Consider the following 20,266-nt stretch of genomic DNA (forward strand, 5'->3'; position numbering starts at 1 on the left):
TGTCACACTTCCAAAATGTGAGTTGGCATATATATATACACCCCATGTATGATTCAGTTTGAAAATCACATATGATTGGGTATTCTGAATACATACACTCCATGATGTGGGACTCAGATTCAGTCAAAGAGAGAAACGCGAGTTTCCAGCCAGGCAGAAGCCTGGGTAAAAGCTGGAGAAGAATGTAAATAATTCTATATCTCTTGTTTTTCACATTGTTTATAGTTAAGTTCTATCACTGTGCGTCAAGCACTTTGCACCAATGGTCTAGATTGTTTTCACTTCAGGACCAATTGAGTTGGTCCTCATGAAGCTCTGTAAAAAAGAGCAGTGTATTTTGAATAAACCGGAGTTTTACTCTCAGAAGCCTTCTGGTCAGTCTTCTCATTCCTGTCCTGCCTCGACAGTTGTTGCGTCGCGGTCAGCACCCTCTCACTGCGACACCCCGAGCGTGGGCATGCTGGGCGGCGAGGGAAGAGGAGGGGCGGCCGATCCCCCTGTGAAGCTCTGCAGTCCCAGTTGTTGGTGCGGGGACAGATGGAGGCAACATGGGACTTGGGGGTGAACAGGATGGATTTATTCAGCGAGGCCCAAGATGCTTTGTGGGGGGCAGACAAAGGTTTTATACAAGAACTCAGGAGGAGGGGTATAGGAACAGTAACTAATAGGGGAATAACACGGGAGTTTAGGGCAGAACTAACATATCATAAACCTATCAGGGAAAACAAGGGAGTGGAGTAACACAAAGTAACCAATAGGGTGTTGAGCCTCACTAAATAGACAGGGACTGTCCTGGGGAAAGGGGCAGAAAAAGGGAGGATTCACATCTTAGAGAGAAGGGGTTTAGGAATGAGCTAGGGAAGATTAACACTGGGGAAGGGAAGAGATATTGGGCGGGGGGGGGGTATGAACAGACACTGAAAGAATAAAAAACACGCCACCACAGACAGTAACATCTGGTGATCCCAACGTGATACTGCACCGTACCCTGAGGAACAGGGTCTGGTATACCCTGATGTGGTACTGCACCCTGCCCTGAAAGGACAGGGTCTGGTGACCTGAAGTGGAATTGCAGCCTCGGTAGCAGACCCGAACCTGGCGTCTTGCGGGGGGTCTCCCTCTGGCGTGGTTCTACACCAACAGCCTGGAGGCTGTGCTCGGACACGTCTGCCTTCTTAAGAAAGGTAACGCTGAAGTCGCATGCCTTCTGGAGAAGGCTGGGTCCTGTTTGGGCTGTGGATCAGCTTTTAAAAGCCGGGACTGTGTGGGACGGGTTTTCCCTGGAATAGCGGACTGTCGGACTCTTGAAGTTGACATCTGCTAGGGAAAGGTTTCCTAACAAGGTTTCCTGCATCTGCAGTCGAGCGAGCAGTCTTGACTGCCTGGCGAGCCAGCATCCCTCTTATCAGAGCTTGGTTCTCTGAGAATGACCTGGTCAGACTCTGGAGTTGGGCTCGGGACCAGGGATTTTCTGCGAATCTTAGGTGCCCCTTTGATCGTAAGGTCTAGCTCAACTTGGGACGCTGTCTCATGGTGCAAATGTGCAAAGGTGACACTACAGCGTCCGACTTGGCTGCAGTGTTGGTGAACATTGACATAGCCTTGGACACAGGCAGCAGGTCCGACCGGAACATTTCGGGATCCTGGACACGGACCGCATCGGCTGGCTGCGTGGGCACACCCTTCCTAGAGCATGGTGCTGCTGACATCGCCTGCCCCTCAGAAGACAGCCGGGGTGCCTTTGCCACAGCTATCACCTTCAGCACACCCGGCATTGCATGGACTGCACAGGGTGGCCCCAGACTGGCAGGAGCCGCCACCGCCCGCAGCCCTCCGCTCTCCAGACTGCATTTGCGGGGGGGGGGGGGCTGGTGCTGCCCGCTGCGCTGGGTGCAGTGGGGGGGCGTTTGCTTCCCCCCCGACTCCTTCAGTGATGGAGCCTGCGGAGACGCCACTGCAGCCTTTGATACATCCCCGGCACACCCACCACCATCTGCAGGAATTTCGATTGTGCCGGCGGGACAGGCTTTGCCTCCCAGTCTGCCCCTCTGCACGCCATGCAGACCAGCTGCTTTGATTTCATTTTCGGTGCCGGCATCAATTGTCCAACAGCACGTCTTGGGTGGGACAGCCACGTTGTTCTCCGCCCTGCCCACTGTGGGATGGACTCCCGCGCCGGGGGTGGTGCCTGCCTTCCATGCCGCCCCTGCTGACAGCGGACTTCACTGTCGCGCCCGCTGCTGCTCCGGCAGCAGCAGCAGCCTCGACTCCGCCCACCCCGGAACCACCGGTGTCACTCCTGGGAGGAGCCGCCGCAGCTGTGGCGCTGCCCGCTGCGACTCCCGTGCCCGTGCTGCCTGATGCGTTCCAGCTGCAAGCGCCAAGAGCGCTGCCGCCGACCTTGGAATCGGCAGAAGTGCCGCCACCGCAAGGTGTGGCCGCGCCTCCTGCCCCATTCATCGCGTGGGAGGGGCGTCCACAGGGCGCAGCGGCTCCCACCACCGCGCCGCATGAAGCCCACTCATCAGCAGTGGCTCCGCCCTGCGATCCAGCGGCCGAGAGCCCTGTGTTGGACAATGAATCCAGCCCTTCCTCCCCTCCAGACTGTACTGAGCTCTGCCCCTCTGAGGGAGAGGCGGCGGGAGGGGGCACTGGCTTGGTCCCCAGCAGCACTACTGCTGCTGGTCCCGGAGCTGGGAATGAGGGGGGTGGGGCCGCGAATCAGGGAGCTGGGCAGCGATCAGTTGTATTCTGCAGCAGCGCAGACACGCAGGGACAGGGGAGCAGCCCCTTGTACTGGGCGGGCATGGGCGGTGCAGGGAGCCTCGGAGCCCGGATGGAATTTTATGTTCCCGGGGAAACAGCCCCTTCTCGCACCCTGCGCGTCCTGCTCTTGTGGTTTGCAGAGTGGGATGCCGAGAAGCTGTGGGAAGACTCACTGCTAGGCGGGGTGGGGGAAGGGCAGAAACTCAGAGGAATTGCTGGGTTTCTCGCAGCCTGTTGGGAATGTGCACTGAAATACAAGGTTGGGAGAGGTTGCTCATTTATCCATGGTCTTGGATGTCCCAGGGACCCCAAGTTCAGGGGCCCCAGGAAATACCAAAGAGAAGCTGGGGGCCGAGCCGGGTGAATCTTGGCTCAGCAGAGAGCCTGGGCTCCCCGCCCCCCTGGCCGGGTTTGGGACACTTGGCCCTGCCCACGGGGCCAGGTCCTCTGCCTTGCCAAGCATCGCTGGGTCCTAGAGCCCGCTGCTGGCTCTTCAGGAAAAAAAAAAAAAAAAACCAAAACGGAAAGAGCTGTGTTTTCACTAACAGCTCAAAGTACTGGGAAGCCACGAATCAACCTCAGCCCAAGTGATTGAATTAAGGGCTGTGGCCATGGCATTTCAGAGGTTTCTCAAGTGTTGTGAATTTGGTCCTTTCTGAATTGGGTCAATTTCACTTAATTGTTTTGAAAGCCTTGAGGATATAATTTGGGCCTAAGTTCAATTTCATCACTCAAGCTGTCCATTGAGGACATGATTACATAGGCAAAGCCTTGCATGATTCTTTTATTAAGTGCACACACCTTGCAAAAGCAATTCTGGTGAATGCCAACCAAGGTTTCACCTGCTGCACCTTACTGGCTGGGACAAATCCTAGAGGCCTAAAGGCTTTGCAGCTGTGGCAAACAGATGTTATTGATCTTGCCAAATCCAAATTTGGCTGATTTGGGTATGTGCATGTGTTGTAAATACATTCTTTTCTGTCATGTAATATTCACACTGGGAAATGGATTTTGACAAGTTGGACTGCCAGTCCTTTGACAGTCTGACAATGAGTTGTTACTATCTTACAGTTGGTAACTGATTCCTTGAAAATTAAAAGTTTGGAAACCCTTTGACCGATCTGAGCCAAAATCCAATGAGGTTTTGAATTATCAACTAGTGAACCCCGGAGCTGTGTTTGTCCTCTTCTCTGCAAGGTGCCCTGACAAACACAGCGTCCTTCTTTAAAAAAAAAAAAAAAAGGTTGACTTGTGGGACTCAGATTCAGTCAAAGAGAGAAGTGTGAGTTTCTAGCCAGGCAGAAGCCTGGGAAAGAGCTGGAGAAGAATGTAAATAATTCTTTATCTCTCTCTGTTTTTCACATTGTTTATAGTTAAGTTCTATCACTGTGCGTCAAGCACTTTGCACCAATGGTCTAGATTGTTTTCACTTCAGGACCAATGGAGTTTGTCCTCACGAACTCTGTAAAAAAGAGCAGTGTATTTTGAATAAACCGGAGTTTTACTCTCAGCAGCCTTCTGGTCAGTCTTCTCATTCCTGTCCTGCCTTGACAGCGACACCATGATCTAGTAGAAGTGGTGTCTCAAATGTTGATCCTGAAGACAAAATTTTTTAGAAGCAGGAGAGTGTGAAAGCATATAAAGCTTAAAAAACATGGTGAAAAATTAATGCCAAACAAATTGATGGAATAAATCTAATTTTAAATGAGCCAACAAAATTTTGATTGATGTTCTGAGTTCTGTAGTTCTTCTTTTTTATATTTCAATAGAATTTCTGCATTATTTGATTACTCCAGCCATTCTTTTTCAAGTGAAAACTTAATGTAGAAATCATTGTCCATTTCTGGATTTTTGCAATGTGAATGAATGCATGTAATAAACTGAAGAGAAGGTGTTTCAAAAACAAGCAGAGCTGAGTTGCCTACAGTTACAGGCTGTAAAATTGGCTAAAAATGAAAAAGGGATAAATGTTTGTGATTCCTCAGAATTCTTTCCTGAATAGTGATAAGTTTGTCTGCCTGCAGAATTCTGAGTCAGAGCCTGTTGGTAATGAAGAAATACTGAACTGCATTCTCATCAGTAATAGTTGACCCTGCCAGTTCTTGATTAGAAATAACTGGAAAAGAGAGTTGCTGTTCGGTGGAAATTCCAGGAACAATCTAAAGATAAGGCTTCCTTGCCTGGTTGGCATGTCAGATAGCTACCCTGCCTCAATTGCATTATTAATTTTGAAGGAATGTCACAGTTCTATGGAACATGGTGAATTTGGGAAGCAACATTTTAAAATTAATAAAATTCCTCCTTTTATCAAGATGCTGACTCTTAAATATACCTTTTAAAATACTGACTTTAAGAAGAGCAGATGTAATCATAAGGCTGTGTTCAACCTGCTGTTGAACACATGAACAGTGCACTCATCACCAGAGTACAAGTACAACTGGATAAATTACATATACAAGTGCTATTTGTACAACAGATAAGGTGTGAAGAAGTTCTCCTAGTCTTTGTTATGGACTAATCATAGTGTTTTCTCACTGTATCCCATTCAAAGCAAAATATCAGATAACATTTTATGCTTATCCAGCAATTTCCAAGGATGATGTTTTTGATCCTTCCACCTTTGTTTATCTTACTAGTATGGCTGTGTCTCCAGCACAAAAGCAGATGGTGTAGAATTGGAAAATTCCTGTTTTGTTTTATATTTTTTTTCTGCTAGTGGTATTTGTGTTTGCTGTAGAAGTTTTTTATCATATTTGTAAGTAAAGCAAGACTGTACAATGGATATTTCACAGGTAATGATTAAAACATGTCACACTTGAAATTTTTGTGACTACACTTGTGTTCCTTAGGGAAGAATCCTTATGTAACCAGGTATTTAAAAGCTAGTACTTTAGAAGACTATGTGTCATGTACATGATAAATGGGATACTACAGGGGCAGAGAAATGGAATAGTTTTTTTGACTGACTTAAAAAATGGGAGAAGACAAGGATTCTCTCGTGTATCTCTTTTTAGAATAAGAGGCCATCTATTTTTTTCCAGTCCAAAGGTTTCTTTTGAAAAGACTTATGAAGTATTTAACTAACTGGAACTTTGCATGAAATGTTAAATTAACTTTGCTTTGGCTTAAAACCATTTCTCTGACAACAGAGATCTATAATCATGTTAAAAGCCCTCAGGCCGCTGGAAGCATAATACTGCCTGTTACTATAAGGCAAATGCAAGTTGCACTCCAAAATGACTATGCAATAAATGGTACCTCTGGTTTGAAGGTAGAATTTCAGGTATGTAAATCTTCTTTCTTTATTATTTTAACTACTGATTAATTTGATTTTTTTGCTATCTTGGCCTTTGTCCAGACAGTTATGATTTTCCTCTGTGCACCTCCAGGAAAGCTGTGTCGGTGACGCTTTTACCCTCCCTGGTTGGTGCTTCAGCTACAAGGCTGGAAAAGTTTTCAGTGTTGTATCTGACACTACATATTGCTCTGTGGTTTTGCAGCTTCTTCATTTTTAATCTGCTTCTGTTAAGCCATATTGTTTCTTTTCCAAAGAATTGCTGTACTTGAGAAGTGCTGTCCCATTCCATGAAGTAAAATGCAGTGATTTCATTACAGTTTAAGGACAGAACTAGTGAAATTTAAGGCAAAAAACAAATAATGACTCAGAAAGCAAGGCTGTCCGTGGCTGCTGAGCATGTATTTGTTCATTGGGTATGTGAGGGGGTGAATGTGTATGGAGGAAATGGAAAAGTTTTTTTTGCTGCAAAATGCTACACTGAGCATTTTGTAGGCATTTCTGTTTATACTAGGATGAGTCTTCAGTGTTTATTACCTTGCAAGATCATTTTGTAGGCATTTCTGTTTATACTAGGATGAGTCATCAGTGTTTATTACCTTGCAAGATCACTTCAACTTCTCTATTAATAGAAGAAAAAAATAAAAGTAGAGACAATGTAATTTTTGACTGGAATATTGTAGTTTGATCAATGTAGTTAATGTGTCCTGATCAAAATATTTACAAGCCTGATTGGCAGTATTGCAGTATGTTTGAATACATTAGCTGTTTGATGCAGATGGGAACCAATAAATGGTATTTTTACTGCAGTTACATAAAGATGCAATTGTCATACTAATGCTTTTATGTATTTATAGACAACAAAACTGAACAGATATGAGAGCTTCTTAATATCAAATATCTGAGAATCACACCTCTTATAGAGGTAGCCTAATGTTTATAAATCTCTTTTCTGAGCACAGTAAGTGAATGTTAATCTATGCAGGTCTGATGTAAGTTGAGTTATCCTGATGGATGCCATCTGAAAATGACACATAATTTCTTTAATTCATTTTATCCCAGTCATCCAGTGTTTGTGCATTTTACAATTTATCTTTAGTCTAGCTAAACAAAAACTCATCATCAGGAAGGGGAATCACTCATCTTGTATGTAGTTTAAGAGTTCTATCCTCATCATTAACCTCCATATTTTTTTTTAATTCTTAGAGATCTTGGCAGTTCATGTTTCCTCTCAGGTTTATCTGTGATAACTGCAGGAGGTAATCAAATTTCAATTCTATTGTAGCTAAGCATTACTGGTCTCATGGATCTTTGTCTTCTGGATTGTGATCTTCTCTGCCACATTTTTGCTTGGAAAGACCTATGAGAGGAAGCCTTACATCCACGTGCCTGCTTTTCCTGAAGATGGCTGATTAGCATGTAGTAGACTAAGCAAACTAGGTGGTGAAAGAGGGATCAGTCTCAGACATGTAAGATAAGCAATATGTATGCTTGGATGGCATTCTTCAGGGTTGTATTTATGGACAATATATATGGAGAGTATTTGGCGGGTTATTATTACTAAATAATAGTAAGATGCTAAAAAGCCATTCATTTAGCTGCACATGGGGAAATGAAATATTGCTGAAATAGTGTATATGGAATCTGCAAGAGGGGAAGAAAAATTCTGCTCAGTGAAGAGAAAAGCAGGAAAAGTGGGTTAAAAGGTATTGCTGGTCACTGTCACTACCACAGAGGGACTGTGGCAGGCTTAAAGATGGGTCTGGGTGAACCCCATGAACCACAAGGCCAAATGCAAGGTGCTGCACCTTGGCCAGGGCAGTGCCAAGCACAAACACAGACTGAGTAGAGAGGGGCTGAGAGTAGCCCTCAGGAGAAAGACTTGTGGGTGTTTGTGGAGAAAAAGTTCATTGTAACCAGGCAATGTGTGCCTACATCCCAGAAAGCCAGTCATGTCCTAGGCTGCATCCACCATGGGCAGCAGGGGAAGGAGGAGATTCTGCCCCTCTGCTCTGCTGAGACCCTCCTGGAACCCTGCATCCAGCTCTGGGGTCCCAGCACAGGAAAGACATGGACCTGCTGGAATCCACAGGAGATCCTTTGAGTTGATCGCAGAGTTGGAGTTGCTCTCCTAGGAAAATAGGCTTAGAGAGTTGGGAATGTTCGGGCTGGAGATGACTGCAGTAAGACCTTGGAGCAGCATTCTACTACTAAAGGGGAAGTACAGGAAATCTGGAGAGGGATTTCTGACAAGGATGTGTAGTGATGGGGCAAGTGTGAATACCCTTAATCTGGAAAAGGCCAGGTTTAGATTAGGTATTGTGAAGAAATTTTTTATTGAGAGGGTACTAAAAAAAAGGATGAGCTTTTGAGCTTTATTTTCATTCCTTATCATGGCAAATCAATCAGAAATGCGTGCTGTAAAAGAACATGTTACAAGAATTATAGTGAAAAGAGTTAATGGAGAGAGTTTGTTGTTAGTGAAGACTTAGAGCATAAGTTAACGTATCTGTTCCAGTCGTATTCTTCAGTAATGGAAATGGAGGGAATATAGGGAATGGAGACTCTGTCCTGGATTTATTACCCAAATGTATTTTGACAGCTGTGTTTAATTAAAGGAAAGAGAACCTAAGTTTATTCCTTATGTCCAGGTAGACCTAAGACTAGAAATAGAGAAGAAAGGTTAGGTTAAGAAAAATTGCACATTTATAATTATTAAGGGTAATGTAATAATTATATGCTTCTGTTGAAAGATTAAAATCTTGGTACCCAGAATTCCAGTTAAAATTAGCAGAAAGTGCATCAGCGTCTATAAACTAATGTTTCCATGCAGCTAACTTGACAGTAATGATGTGCACAAGAGAAAAACTTCTACTTATATTTTCTGTGTGTAATTATGAAGAAGGTAGGTCCTTCCCTTCAATACTTTGCTTTCATACAATAGGTTTGAGAGCCTTGCTTGAAAGGCCCTCAGTTTTGTTGAGTGAGAACAATTCAAAACTCATAGTACTTCAGCTGTGTTCAGCTTCTGGAGATTCAGGATGAAAGGCAATTACTTTGTCTGATTACTGATTTCAGCTAAGTGGAGAAAAAAAGGTAAAATTAAAATTACAACTTGCTACATATTATTTGCTGTGTATTTTGCTTTGTGTATTTCTACACTCTTTTGGTCTGTTTTTCTAAATGGATTTCTGAGGTGTTTTGAAAAGCTTTTCCATGTATACATGAAGTTGCTGCTTATCTGTTACTTTGCTGTGAAAGAGACTTCTGTTAGATTCAGACCTTACTGGGTTTTAAACTATGGTGTCTTGTAAAATTTTGGTTTTGGCTTTCTGGGGTGCTCTGAACCAAGAAATGTTCTTCTTGTGGGCAGGACAAGTCCATTCCTTCAATCAGCAGTGAAAAATGCTACAAATAAGTACAAAGCCTGCTATTTAACTTGTCCTTTGAACTTTTCTCATTTGACTTTTTCTCATAATTTTCACTCATGGCAGTTGTCTTCTAATATGTTACAGAACAGGAGCAAATGCCTGGAAAATGTCCATGTTGTTCTTGGGAATAAACCCTGTGATTTGGATTCACTTATTTCTACCCTGGCCTACGCCTACTTTCTAGACAAGGTAATGGAAAAATTGGACTGAGTGGTCTAAATTCACTTGTTCCAGGTTGTTACAGACTTATTGTTAAGTCAATTGCTGTAAAAACAATGATTTTGTTATTATCGAAATTGAGTTTTTAAAAGATAAATAATCAGCATTTATTTCCATACAAAAATGAATGAGTAGTTATTAGATGACTTATTGAATAACACGTGAAAATCAGTCTTGAGCTTCATTCCTTATCCTTTTCCTCTCCTGGTTTCTCAGGTACTCTGTAGGAGGCCAACAGTGACAGATGAAAGAAAAGAAGTGTGAAATACCTTTTTTTTTTTTTTTCCTTTTAACTAAGTAAAGGGGAGAAACCCCCAAACAGAATATCCAGGCTGTTTACTATGTTGAAATACCATCCTGATGAAAGACAGGTCCAATTCTCACAAATGCACACCTGTGTTACAGGTCAGTCCTCCTGATGTTCTCTGCTTACCTGTGATGAACATACCAAGAAAAGACTTCAGCTACTTCACTGAGACAAGATTTATTTTGGAAGAGCTGAAAATCCCAGAGTCAGTCCATATCTTCCGAGATGAAATCAATTTGCATCAGCTGAATGCTGAAGGGAAATTGTCTTTAACGCTTGTAAACAGCAACATGCTGGCGAGGTAAGGTGGCTTATTTGGGTTTGAGCTGTTTCAAAAATAACGTTTTTTCTGTATTAATGTTGATATTGCTATGTTAACCCAGACACAAAAAAAAGGAAACTAAAATGCATTTTGTCTCCCTTTATGTTGAATAAGTGTAACAAGGTGAATGGTTCACTTTTAATGGAACTTTCACTTTTAAGAACCTTGAGTTTTCAAATGTTTTAGATTAGATGCTTTAATTGAACTAAATAGTCTGGAAGTTTCCTGTGGGCAGTGGATAAGAGATCAGAGTTCTTTTTCTGCTTCTTAGTTAGCTTTCCTTTGAGAATCTTACATTGATTTTTAGGTGCTCAGACACCTGGATATGTGCTGTTAAGATGACTGATGAATTATAGTGGTCCTTACCAACTGCAGCCTTTCAAAAGGCTCCTAGTTGGTCTCAGGAAGACCACAGTCCCACACCCATCCTTAAGAGGGACTATTTACAAGGCTGTTGTGAATCTTTTATGAAGAGCCTCTTTATAATGGTCTGCCTGTCTTGCCCACAGTCAAGGATGCTGTTTACTTCCAGCTGTCCTTAGAACTTCATTTAAGACCAGTAGCATCCTATGGCCCCATTATACTCTGAGATGTTTAAAGATTAGACTAAAGGTAGGGAAAATCTGAAGAAAGAAATATGTGTGAATCTCATAGATGTTGATGTGTTAAGTGCCTCAGCTAAGTGCATTATTCACTCCTCAGAGCAAAATTTTCTGTAAGATCTGCTTTTTGTTTATTACTGTCACTTCCTGTATTTCTTCATTCCAAAAAATTACAATTAGTATTTTATTATTAAAATTAGTTTGGCTTGGTTACTGCTACTGTAAACAGTAACATAAAGTGATCTAAACGCAAAAAAAAAAATTTTAAGTTTTCAGAATATTCAGATATTCAGTTGGGAAAATCCTAAATCTCCTCTATATAGAGAAAGCTATTTTCAGCACATGTAGTAATATTTTTTTTCAATAGTTCTTAATAGATTTTGATGAGGGAAATGTCGTACTTAGTGATGTATCGAGCAGTTAAAGAACTCTGAACACTTAATTTAAGAATCACGGATTTAGGATGTCTGTTACATCCTTTGGCTTTATAGCAGATTTCAGGTAGCTATAACAATGCTCTTGTAGTTCAGAATTTTAAAAAATGTGTTGCACTTTCTTACTGAATTATATATGTAGCTATAAAGATAAATACATGTATAACTTCTAAATTTGCTTGATAGCGAGGATAAAAGTTTGGAATCAGCTGTTGTCAAAGTCATCAATCCAGATGAGCAATGTGGCAGGAGCCTGGAGTTACAAGCATGTTCTTCCTCTTTCGTCGTAAAAGAGATTCTTCAAAAGGCACCAGAGTTAATCACTCAGCAACTGGCTTATCTCCTCAGAGGTGAGAGATTACTCTTTATATTAAATACTGAAAGGTTTAATGGAGTGTTTCTGAATTTGCTCATGCAGAAAGAGTGTGATCCATTCTTTGGTTAACAATCCCTTTAAAGACCACAGGAAGCTTCATAAAAGAAGCAGGGAGTAAAGAGTTTGTTAAAGAGTAACATTATATTGAATATTAAAAATGTGCATTTAAAAATAGGCATGAGAGGTCTTTGCTGTATCACTAGACAAGAATATTAAATGAAGCTGTCGACATACCAGCTGGGTAGCTGGAAAAGCTGTGCAGTTCGTTGATTCCAGGGGCATTGTGGACAACAATATGGATTGGAATCTAATATTTACAAGTTAAAGCTTCTCGCTCCCAATGGTTGTACTTTTTTATGGAATGATATTTTAATGGTGTGATGCAAAACTTTTTCTGTTTAAAAACAGTGTTACCAAGTCTTCACTGTGCTCTCCTTTTCTTTTGTAGTGTATGCCCAGCAGAGTACAAAGTGGGGGTGGGCTTCAACAATCAGAAGTATTTTCTTCTCTGTCTGCTTTTAAGTTACTTACTGAGTTTTAATAATGTTCAACAGATTTTATAGGTTTTAAGTTTTAATGATGTGAAACTGCTAAATGTCCTTTTAAGAAATTAATGTGGGCATGTTTAATGAGGATTATGAAAACTTGTCTACATTTGACTTGAGAAGTAACTAGAATCTTGGTAAACCATTGTACTCATCACTGTGATAACTAATAGACATGTTATAAGAAGTCAGAAAGATTAATTTAAAAAAAATATTCTACAGGATAAGAATTAACAGTAGGGCAGCATTTAGCCTGCCCTTACAGTATCTTTCCATGCTAACAAGCTTTAGTTGACCTGCCATGAAACATTTTTGTAAGCTCCAAATTTCTGTTGAGTAGCTCACCAGGAATCTAAGCAAATGACCAAGCATAATAATTGGTTTTGGAGGCAGAACAAAAAAAGGGTTTTGGGGGAGTATCAGATACTTGTTTGTTGGTGGAGAGTCAGAGAGGTCTGAATACTGTTCAAGAACGTGTTTGAGTGCTGTATATGGATGTATCAACATGATTTGTGCCTCTAATATGTATCCAGATTAAAATAAAGTGCTTTTATTAGTGTTTGCATTAGAGATAGCACTTGCAGTTTTGGGGAATATAGTAGCTAATTTTAATTTTTTTTAAATCAATGAGTAATTACATTTTGATTATTATATTTGGTAGAGCAAATTTGAGGAACTTAGTGGATAAAAAGTCCCTTCATACCTTCTTTTACATGGTATGCAAAGTGACTGGCAAAGCCTAGGGAACAAAACACAGCTGCCCTTGAGACTTGGTGCTTTTATACTTCTCCCAGCAGCACAGGGACAGATACAGAGGCGGCAAAAAGGCTCTATTGTGTTTTTTCACTTTTTGTAATGTTACTTGCAGTAAATCTGTATATGGTTAGTTTGTCTGAATTTCGGGTGAAGTTCAGAACAGAAGGCCAAAGTAAAAGTTAGAGGGCTAAGAATTAGGATTTTATTTTCATAAAAATGCTATGAGATGCTGTTATCTGAGTCTCTGAGCTGGGAGGCCTTCTTTCATTTTCTGACTTTCAAGTGAGTGTTTTGCTAGGAGACTTTTAAGATAAAAGAAAATCTCATGCTTTCATAATTATCATGTGGTGACCAAGACAGCTTAGTCTGTTGACTGTTTTTGAAACTTCTTTTTTCTTAAAGTCTGTTAGCAGTTTTTAAATTTCAATAAAAGGGCAGATATTTATGTATATAAATTTTGACTTTGAGCAAACTTTACCTGCTTGTCTATGTTAAAAAGAAAAAAAAAAGTCAAGAGAAAAGACATTTCCTGTGAAACTGAACATTACTGATTTAGGCATTTTTATATTTAAAGATTTTTTTTTTTTTAGGTGAATGCTTTTCTGGTATCTTTGTCTCCTTATCAGACATTATACAAGCTAATTCTACCCTTGGGCTTTGGAGTAGAGCCTGCTTGGAGAATCAGTGTTATACAGCCTTATTTGCCTTAAGTTAGAGCTTGTGCTGTCCCTGGATTTGTGCCAGAAGTAAACAATTACAGAACCTGCCAGAGTCCTGGGCCTGTATTATTTTATTTCCCAAGAGATGTTTATAAGGGGACTGTTGCCAAACTCAAGATCCATTAAACTGCTGAATCATTACATTCTCTGTTGCAGCCAGCTGGCAAGGATGTTATTCCAAGCACTCACTGTCAGGTATCTTGGGTCAATGCACTCTCAAAAATGCCTCCTTATGTTTATTTGTATAAGGCCTTGAAGGATGCCACAAGGTGCAAACCACAACATGTAAATATAGACAGATTTCCAGCAAGAATGTCAGCAATTTTTTAAATGTGAATCTGCTTTTGCTAGTGATGAGCTGCGTAGTTGAGATCTTTTCATGCCCTGTTGGGGCAGTCTGACTTTCAGTAGAGAAGATTAGTTTGTTATTCTAGACACCCAGACAAACATTAAGAAATACCCTTTTAAGTACTTGGGAATTAGGCCAGTTTTTTTTTTTGTACATTGATCAGATGGCCCACATGCTCTGCAGTGATGCATCCTTGATATATATACCTGGAAGAAAGGATCATTTTGGCCTGCACCAAAACTTGGACTGACACTTCTTTTTAATATATGGAAGCAGGTTTTTTTGAGGCAGTGCTCTTCCTCTTTTTTCCCCAGTTACGTTTTATTCCAGCTTTATTGCATTTCCTGTTAATTACAGTAAAGATTGCTTACTTGGATATATTTACAATTTTGGTTTGCAGGTTTTTTTTGGGGGGAGGTGGTGTGTGAGGAGTGTTAAAGTATACTTTCCATAAGGGACTGTTGGTTTTCCCCTTTTCCCTAACCTTTATTTTTACAGGTTATGAAACAAAACCTTGACAGGCGAAATGCCTATATTTTCATTGTACTGTTTCTCTCAGCCATAAACTTATAATTCAGGAGATGCTTGTGCTGTTCTTAATGTTTTCCCAAAACGACTTCTGCCTTCATTAGATCATGTTTAATATTAATGCACAGCAATTGCTTTTGGCAAAACTAATGCTTCGCTTCCAAACTGCTTTGCAAAAAAATAATAAAATGCACATTTTTAAAGAGCCTTAGCCTATTTTCTAGTGACCTCTTCAGAAAAAAAAAATGCAGTAAAGTGTGATGTACGCAAGAAATAATATTTAATCTTGTATTGCCTATTATATTTTTTTTCTCTGCTTATAAGCAGACAGCAGCCACCATTATGCTTTCAGAAACCCTTGGGGAGTTGCACCAACACTCAGTAAAATCTGCAGGAGATTTCTGAGACCATATATTGCTTTTACAGCAGGTATTTATAAGACAGCACATAGCTAAATAGACTACTGACTTTTGGTCAAGCAAAAGTAACTTAAGTGAGCTCTTTTTCTAAACTACCTGGAATCTTAACCCTCACAGGAATTCTGAGGATGCCTGGGGGAGAAGAGGTGTGCCTTTCTTCCCTGATGATGAGGAGAGTATTGAAGAATGATCATAGCATTAAAGGACAAGTAAATGTTGATCTTGGGGTTTGCTGACACCCTAGTAATTTGAGAATGATCCTTTTTTGGCTTTCATCCTAGTAGAAAAGTTATCAGTTGCAAGCACTACAGTTTTGGTGTCACTAGTGACAAAAGCAGAGCCTTTTAGAAACCTTTCTAAGGTGTCTGCTATCATGAGTGAAGGTTACTTCATGTTGACTTCCAAACTGGTGAGCTTGGGTGGATATACAAATTACATCTCTTGTTCTTCTGCATTTTCCTGTGTGTTTGTATTAGGGTTTTCTCTTCTTGGTTTTACCCTAATATTCCATTCCCTGAAGCACGTACAGCTGTGGTAAAAGCTTCATACGTTGTGTATCTGAGGTCCTATGCAGATGGACAGACTGCCTAACTCATCCTGATACTACTGGGGGGCTTTACGGGATATGCTGCAGCCTTGCTCCAGTAGGTGAGATGAATTTGACCACGTTGTTGATCCAGCACTTCTGCTGGAGTCTCCATTTCCTTTGTGTGTGCATGAGCAATTTCCCTCTCTGTTTCTGGAGGAAGAAAAAAAAGCAGGAAATTGCTCTTACTAAAAAAAATACTTTGTGCAGTCTGGTCCCTGAGCTGCTGTTTATCCAGATGCAGCTCTGTGCTGACTGAAAGCGTGTTGTGGGGTGTCTCAATCATTCTGGTCACCACTGTTTCCTAGAAAAGTGGAAGCTTTAGAATGTATCTCAAGAGTATTTATGTAGCACAAGCACTGTTATCTGCTATGGAGTTCAAGAATAAAGGGATATTTTTAGATGAACTGTCTGGTTGAGAAACTTTCTTCCTGTTAGAGGGACTGAAAACCAGGTTTTGATAATGGGTGTAGATATCTGGATACTTTATGTATCAGTTCTTTACTCACAGAAATCTTAAATCTGCTTGTTGCATTGTGTACCTCAATTTACAAATATCAATCTGGATCAGTATACATGATTTTCATGCTGTGTGTATTTATTTTTTAATACTATGAAACAGAGCAGAAGCATTGTCTTAAAGTGATTGAAAGACTGACATAAAGAGCTGCTGTGAATTAAAATAATATTGGCAGTTACAATATCCATAATAGAAACACAGAATGGAACTTCATGTATTTGTATTTAATTTCAGAAATTAGTATTTGATGGGGAGCAGCTTTTGGCTTGTTTAGCATTATTTATTGTTTAAACCACACAGGATTTGTTTAATAAGGGTGTGTTTATTTAGCATGGTCTAATTATATTCTGTTGCAAGTGGTTTGTGAATTTTGAAGAAATGCTATTTGTTATTTCATTTGATTATATTGTCGGAGAAAAGGAAAAGGAGTATACAGTAGATGTTTGGATCCTAGCTCATCTGGTGAGATTGAGGGTGGCAGTGTCAAGGTTTTTCATTTACTCGTTTTGTTCTGGGCTGAAGCCTTCTTTTGCAGTAACTGTCTTACTCACTTATTGTACTTCATTGCTCATTGACCCATCATGATGCAATAAAATCATACATTTGTTTGAAATTCTTGTGCACAGTAGAGTAGTAAATGATTTCAAGGCTGAAGTATAAGATTTTATTATCCTGTGCTTACTATGAGTGATTGGAAGCAAACACTATCTTTGGGTATATTGGTAAATGGAATCCCAATCTCCAGGGAATGAAAGGGGTGACTTAATGTGCAGCACATAGTTGTCAGAAAAGACATGACTCTCACTTCTGTATTGTAAGACAGTTCAATCACTATGAAGCTATTTCCTAGGTGGTGTTTATATTAAAGTTTAAATTTTTGATTGTCTGAATTGGTGCTTTTTTGATGTGTCCATTGACAAGAATTATTGAGAATTAGTTACACCACAATAACCAATAACTAACATCATTCAGTTCAACCACCACTGCCGTGAACAGGCATACCTTTTTCTAATCCAGAGAAAAACTGCTCAGAGCCTGATCCAACGTGGCCTTGAACACTTCCAGGGGTGGAGCATCCCCATATTCTGTGGGCAGCCTGTTCTGGTGGCTCACCATCCTCACAGTAAAGTACTTCTTCCTTTTGTCCTCCTTATGTCCTCCATTGTAGGAGTTGAATGACACATCTATAGAAGGAAGGTTGACAATGTGGATTTATGTTTCAAAACATAGCAGCACTAATGCCTGGAGAGAGGAGAATAGAGGCTGGTGTGCTGTCGGCTGCTGCTGGCTGTGCTACACAGCCATGTTAGTGTACAAAAGCATGCTGCACACCATGGCAGCATTGGGACCAGGTAGTTCACTGTAGCAGAGGCTCTGAAGAGGCAGACAATTGTGATTTAGGAGCTTCATGTTAGGAGGATGCTTCCATGTGAAACCTCTAAGTGAACTCTCAGTGGAAACAACCTCCAAGAAGGAATGAGTTTGGGAAGCAATACAGTAGAATTTCTTGTTTCTGTAGTACCTCTTTGATATCTACAGGAGACATTGATTTTTTGTCTTTCAATGTTTCAGGAAGCATCCTCTTCAAGTGCATGTCTATGGAAGCTGACAGAATGACAGAGCAGCAGGAGAAAGTACTGTCAGTCTTGGAGGAGAAGTTTCCAGATCTCCCCCCACGAGAGGAAATTATCTCTGTTCTCCAGGAGACTCAGTTTAATGCCCAAGGTAGTCCATTTCTCAGACCTGTTACAAATTTATTTGTGTAATTGTATCAGAATATTGGTTTATTGTGTGTTGTGAAAATAGGTGCAGCGTGCTATCTTCATTGACAGTTAAATGTTGTATATTAATTTAAATTTAATTTTTTTACATTTTAAATCATAGAATTGTGATTTCTTTTGAGGAACAGCTTAGCTCATAAATAATCTTGTATTGTTCTTACAGGTAAAGTTAACAATTTATTTTATAAATTGCTTTTACAAATGTGTACTCACCAAGAATTTATGTTGATTCATGTGGACATAAAAAATGTGTCAGCCCGTGGGCAGAAATTGTGTTGAAATTGCCTCTGTGGTGTGGAAGTAGATTTTGTGTTATGACCCAGATTTACTAAGGGCTTTGTCCAGGTGAAGACAATTTGATATCAGTCTCAAATTAAGGAAGCAGCAGGGAATTTGCAATTCTTTTCATTTCTTCTAATAGAAATACCAAGTAGAAATGTTCAGTCATCTAAAGTGGCAAGGTTTGAACCCAAAATTTAGTAGCAGACATTTGAAGAGATGCTGTGAAAGCCTGAAGAAAATCGATGCAATAACTCTTGCAAATTTTACTGGCATTTGCTGCCAATTTCTTACAAAAGAATGAATATTAAATTCCTAGGGATATTTCTCTGTTAGATACATCAGGTAAGCATAGGGTCCATGCAGACTCAGGGTCTTTATTTGTTCTCTATCTGCCCATATGCAAAAAGTAGTCATCAAAATTCAGACCATCAGCCTGAGACAGCTGCCCTGTCTGGTAGATAAGGACAGAATTTAAGGTGCTGCTTCCTTTGCCCTTTCTTTCAGTGAGATTACAGGGTAATTTAGTTCAGTCTATAAACGTTCACATGCATTCTTTTAAGTTCCTCCACTCAAGTAATCAGTACGCAATCTAGATTGGAAGGTGGCTTTTATGGAAGTCAGTTTTTAGTTCTGCCAGTTGCCAGGGAAGTTTTCTGTAATATCAAATGTGAAACTTGGACAAGTATATGTAGTGGGTTTAGTCTGCATGGTACTGGTTGCCAGTTACATGAGGCATGGGGAGGGCACGGTCACGCACTCTTCTTTTTTTTCTTTTGGCTTATAACTCTGGTTTTATGTGTATTACAAAGCACATATTCACTGTATATTCATATAACATATACATATATTGCACATGACGTTTCTTTTAGTAGGATGCCGCTGAGTTTCAGGAGCCCCTTGAAGGATATGACCTCTGCTGAATATTTTATGTAATATACTCATTGTTTGAGGCAATATTAGGACAATGCAGTCAAAATATTTCTCTGTTTCTGGCAAAAATCATGATTTATTGGCCTGAATTAATTTGTTATTTAAGGCACAATACGTTACAGCCCCCCAGAAAGTTTATTGGTTACCTGTGAAATTTTTTTAATGACAGATGTGTAAATGTTCATCTTGTCATTAGATTGACTGCAGTAGCTGGACTCTGTACAGGAACAGTAATGAAAGGATGAATTTCTTTGACTTAGGTTAGTATTTGTTTCCCTCTTGAAAATAATTTATACAAACACATGGTGGATCTTAAACTGCTATGCCTTAAAGGTTGGTGGATGTTTTAGTTGTTCCCCTGCACTGAGATAGATGGCTTGCAGTGTTGTTTTCATAGACATTTGGCTATTGTGTCTGTGTTGCAGTCATGTGATGTAGTTATGTTCCTCTACATAATATGTATTTGTTTTAAGACTCTTCACAGCATTTTAGGCAGACATGTCCAACGAGGGAAACTTAGTCACTTGGATTTTCAATACACTGGGCTTAAACATACCCATAGGTCTGGTTGCAGTTCCTGTTTTACACCATTGTTTCTGATGATAATGTTTCTATGATACATGAATATATACTTAGTTCATGAATGATTTGATGTACGTAAGAAAAAGCCATTGGTGTTACCAATTTGTGGAGAAGGTCAGAAAGGTTGAATGACTGTGTTTACAGAGTATCTTATGTTCCTTCTTTTGAATATTTCATAAACGCCATAGTAGTCCACAGGTGCTTTTCAATATATTAATTATTTCAGAAGTAATTTTATATTTGTGATTTCATATTAGGCCATAGAAATTGCCTAGCTATACATTTATCATCATCTGGAATTACATTCACTTAAAAATTTCACTGTTCACACAGGAACACAGGTGTTGCAGTAGACTCAATTCTTCATACTTGTTGTTAGTGTGTATCCTCCATTAAATCTCTTCCTTTCTTAAAAAAATCCCTCTAGAAACATTAAGCATTGAAATATTAATGTTATCTTTAATTTCATCCTGAAACACGGAAAGAAAGTTCAGCATTAATGTCTAAACTGTGTTTT

The 20,266-nt window shown here is 40.2% G+C and overlaps 1 protein-coding gene across 7 annotated transcripts in view; it reads left to right on the top strand.

Moving 5' to 3' along the window:
• Positions 1-20,266, top strand: part of PRUNE2 (prune homolog 2 with BCH domain) — a 135,439-nt gene that overhangs the window by 21,710 nt on the left and 93,463 nt on the right. For all 7 annotated transcript variants that reach the window (XM_030258582.4, XM_030258584.4, XM_030258583.4 and 4 more), the window contains exons 2-5: positions 9,577-9,681; positions 10,117-10,319; positions 11,563-11,726; positions 17,747-17,899. In XM_030258582.4, the coding sequence (XP_030114442.4) occupies positions 9,577-9,681; positions 10,117-10,319; positions 11,563-11,726; positions 17,747-17,899 (625 nt within the window). The remainder of the gene's footprint in view (positions 1-9,576; positions 9,682-10,116; positions 10,320-11,562; positions 11,727-17,746; positions 17,900-20,266) is intronic.

The sequence above is a fragment of the Taeniopygia guttata genome, chromosome Z (genome assembly GCF_048771995.1).
Source record: "Taeniopygia guttata chromosome Z, bTaeGut7.mat, whole genome shotgun sequence".
Lineage (NCBI taxonomy): Eukaryota > Metazoa > Chordata > Aves > Passeriformes > Estrildidae > Taeniopygia > Taeniopygia guttata.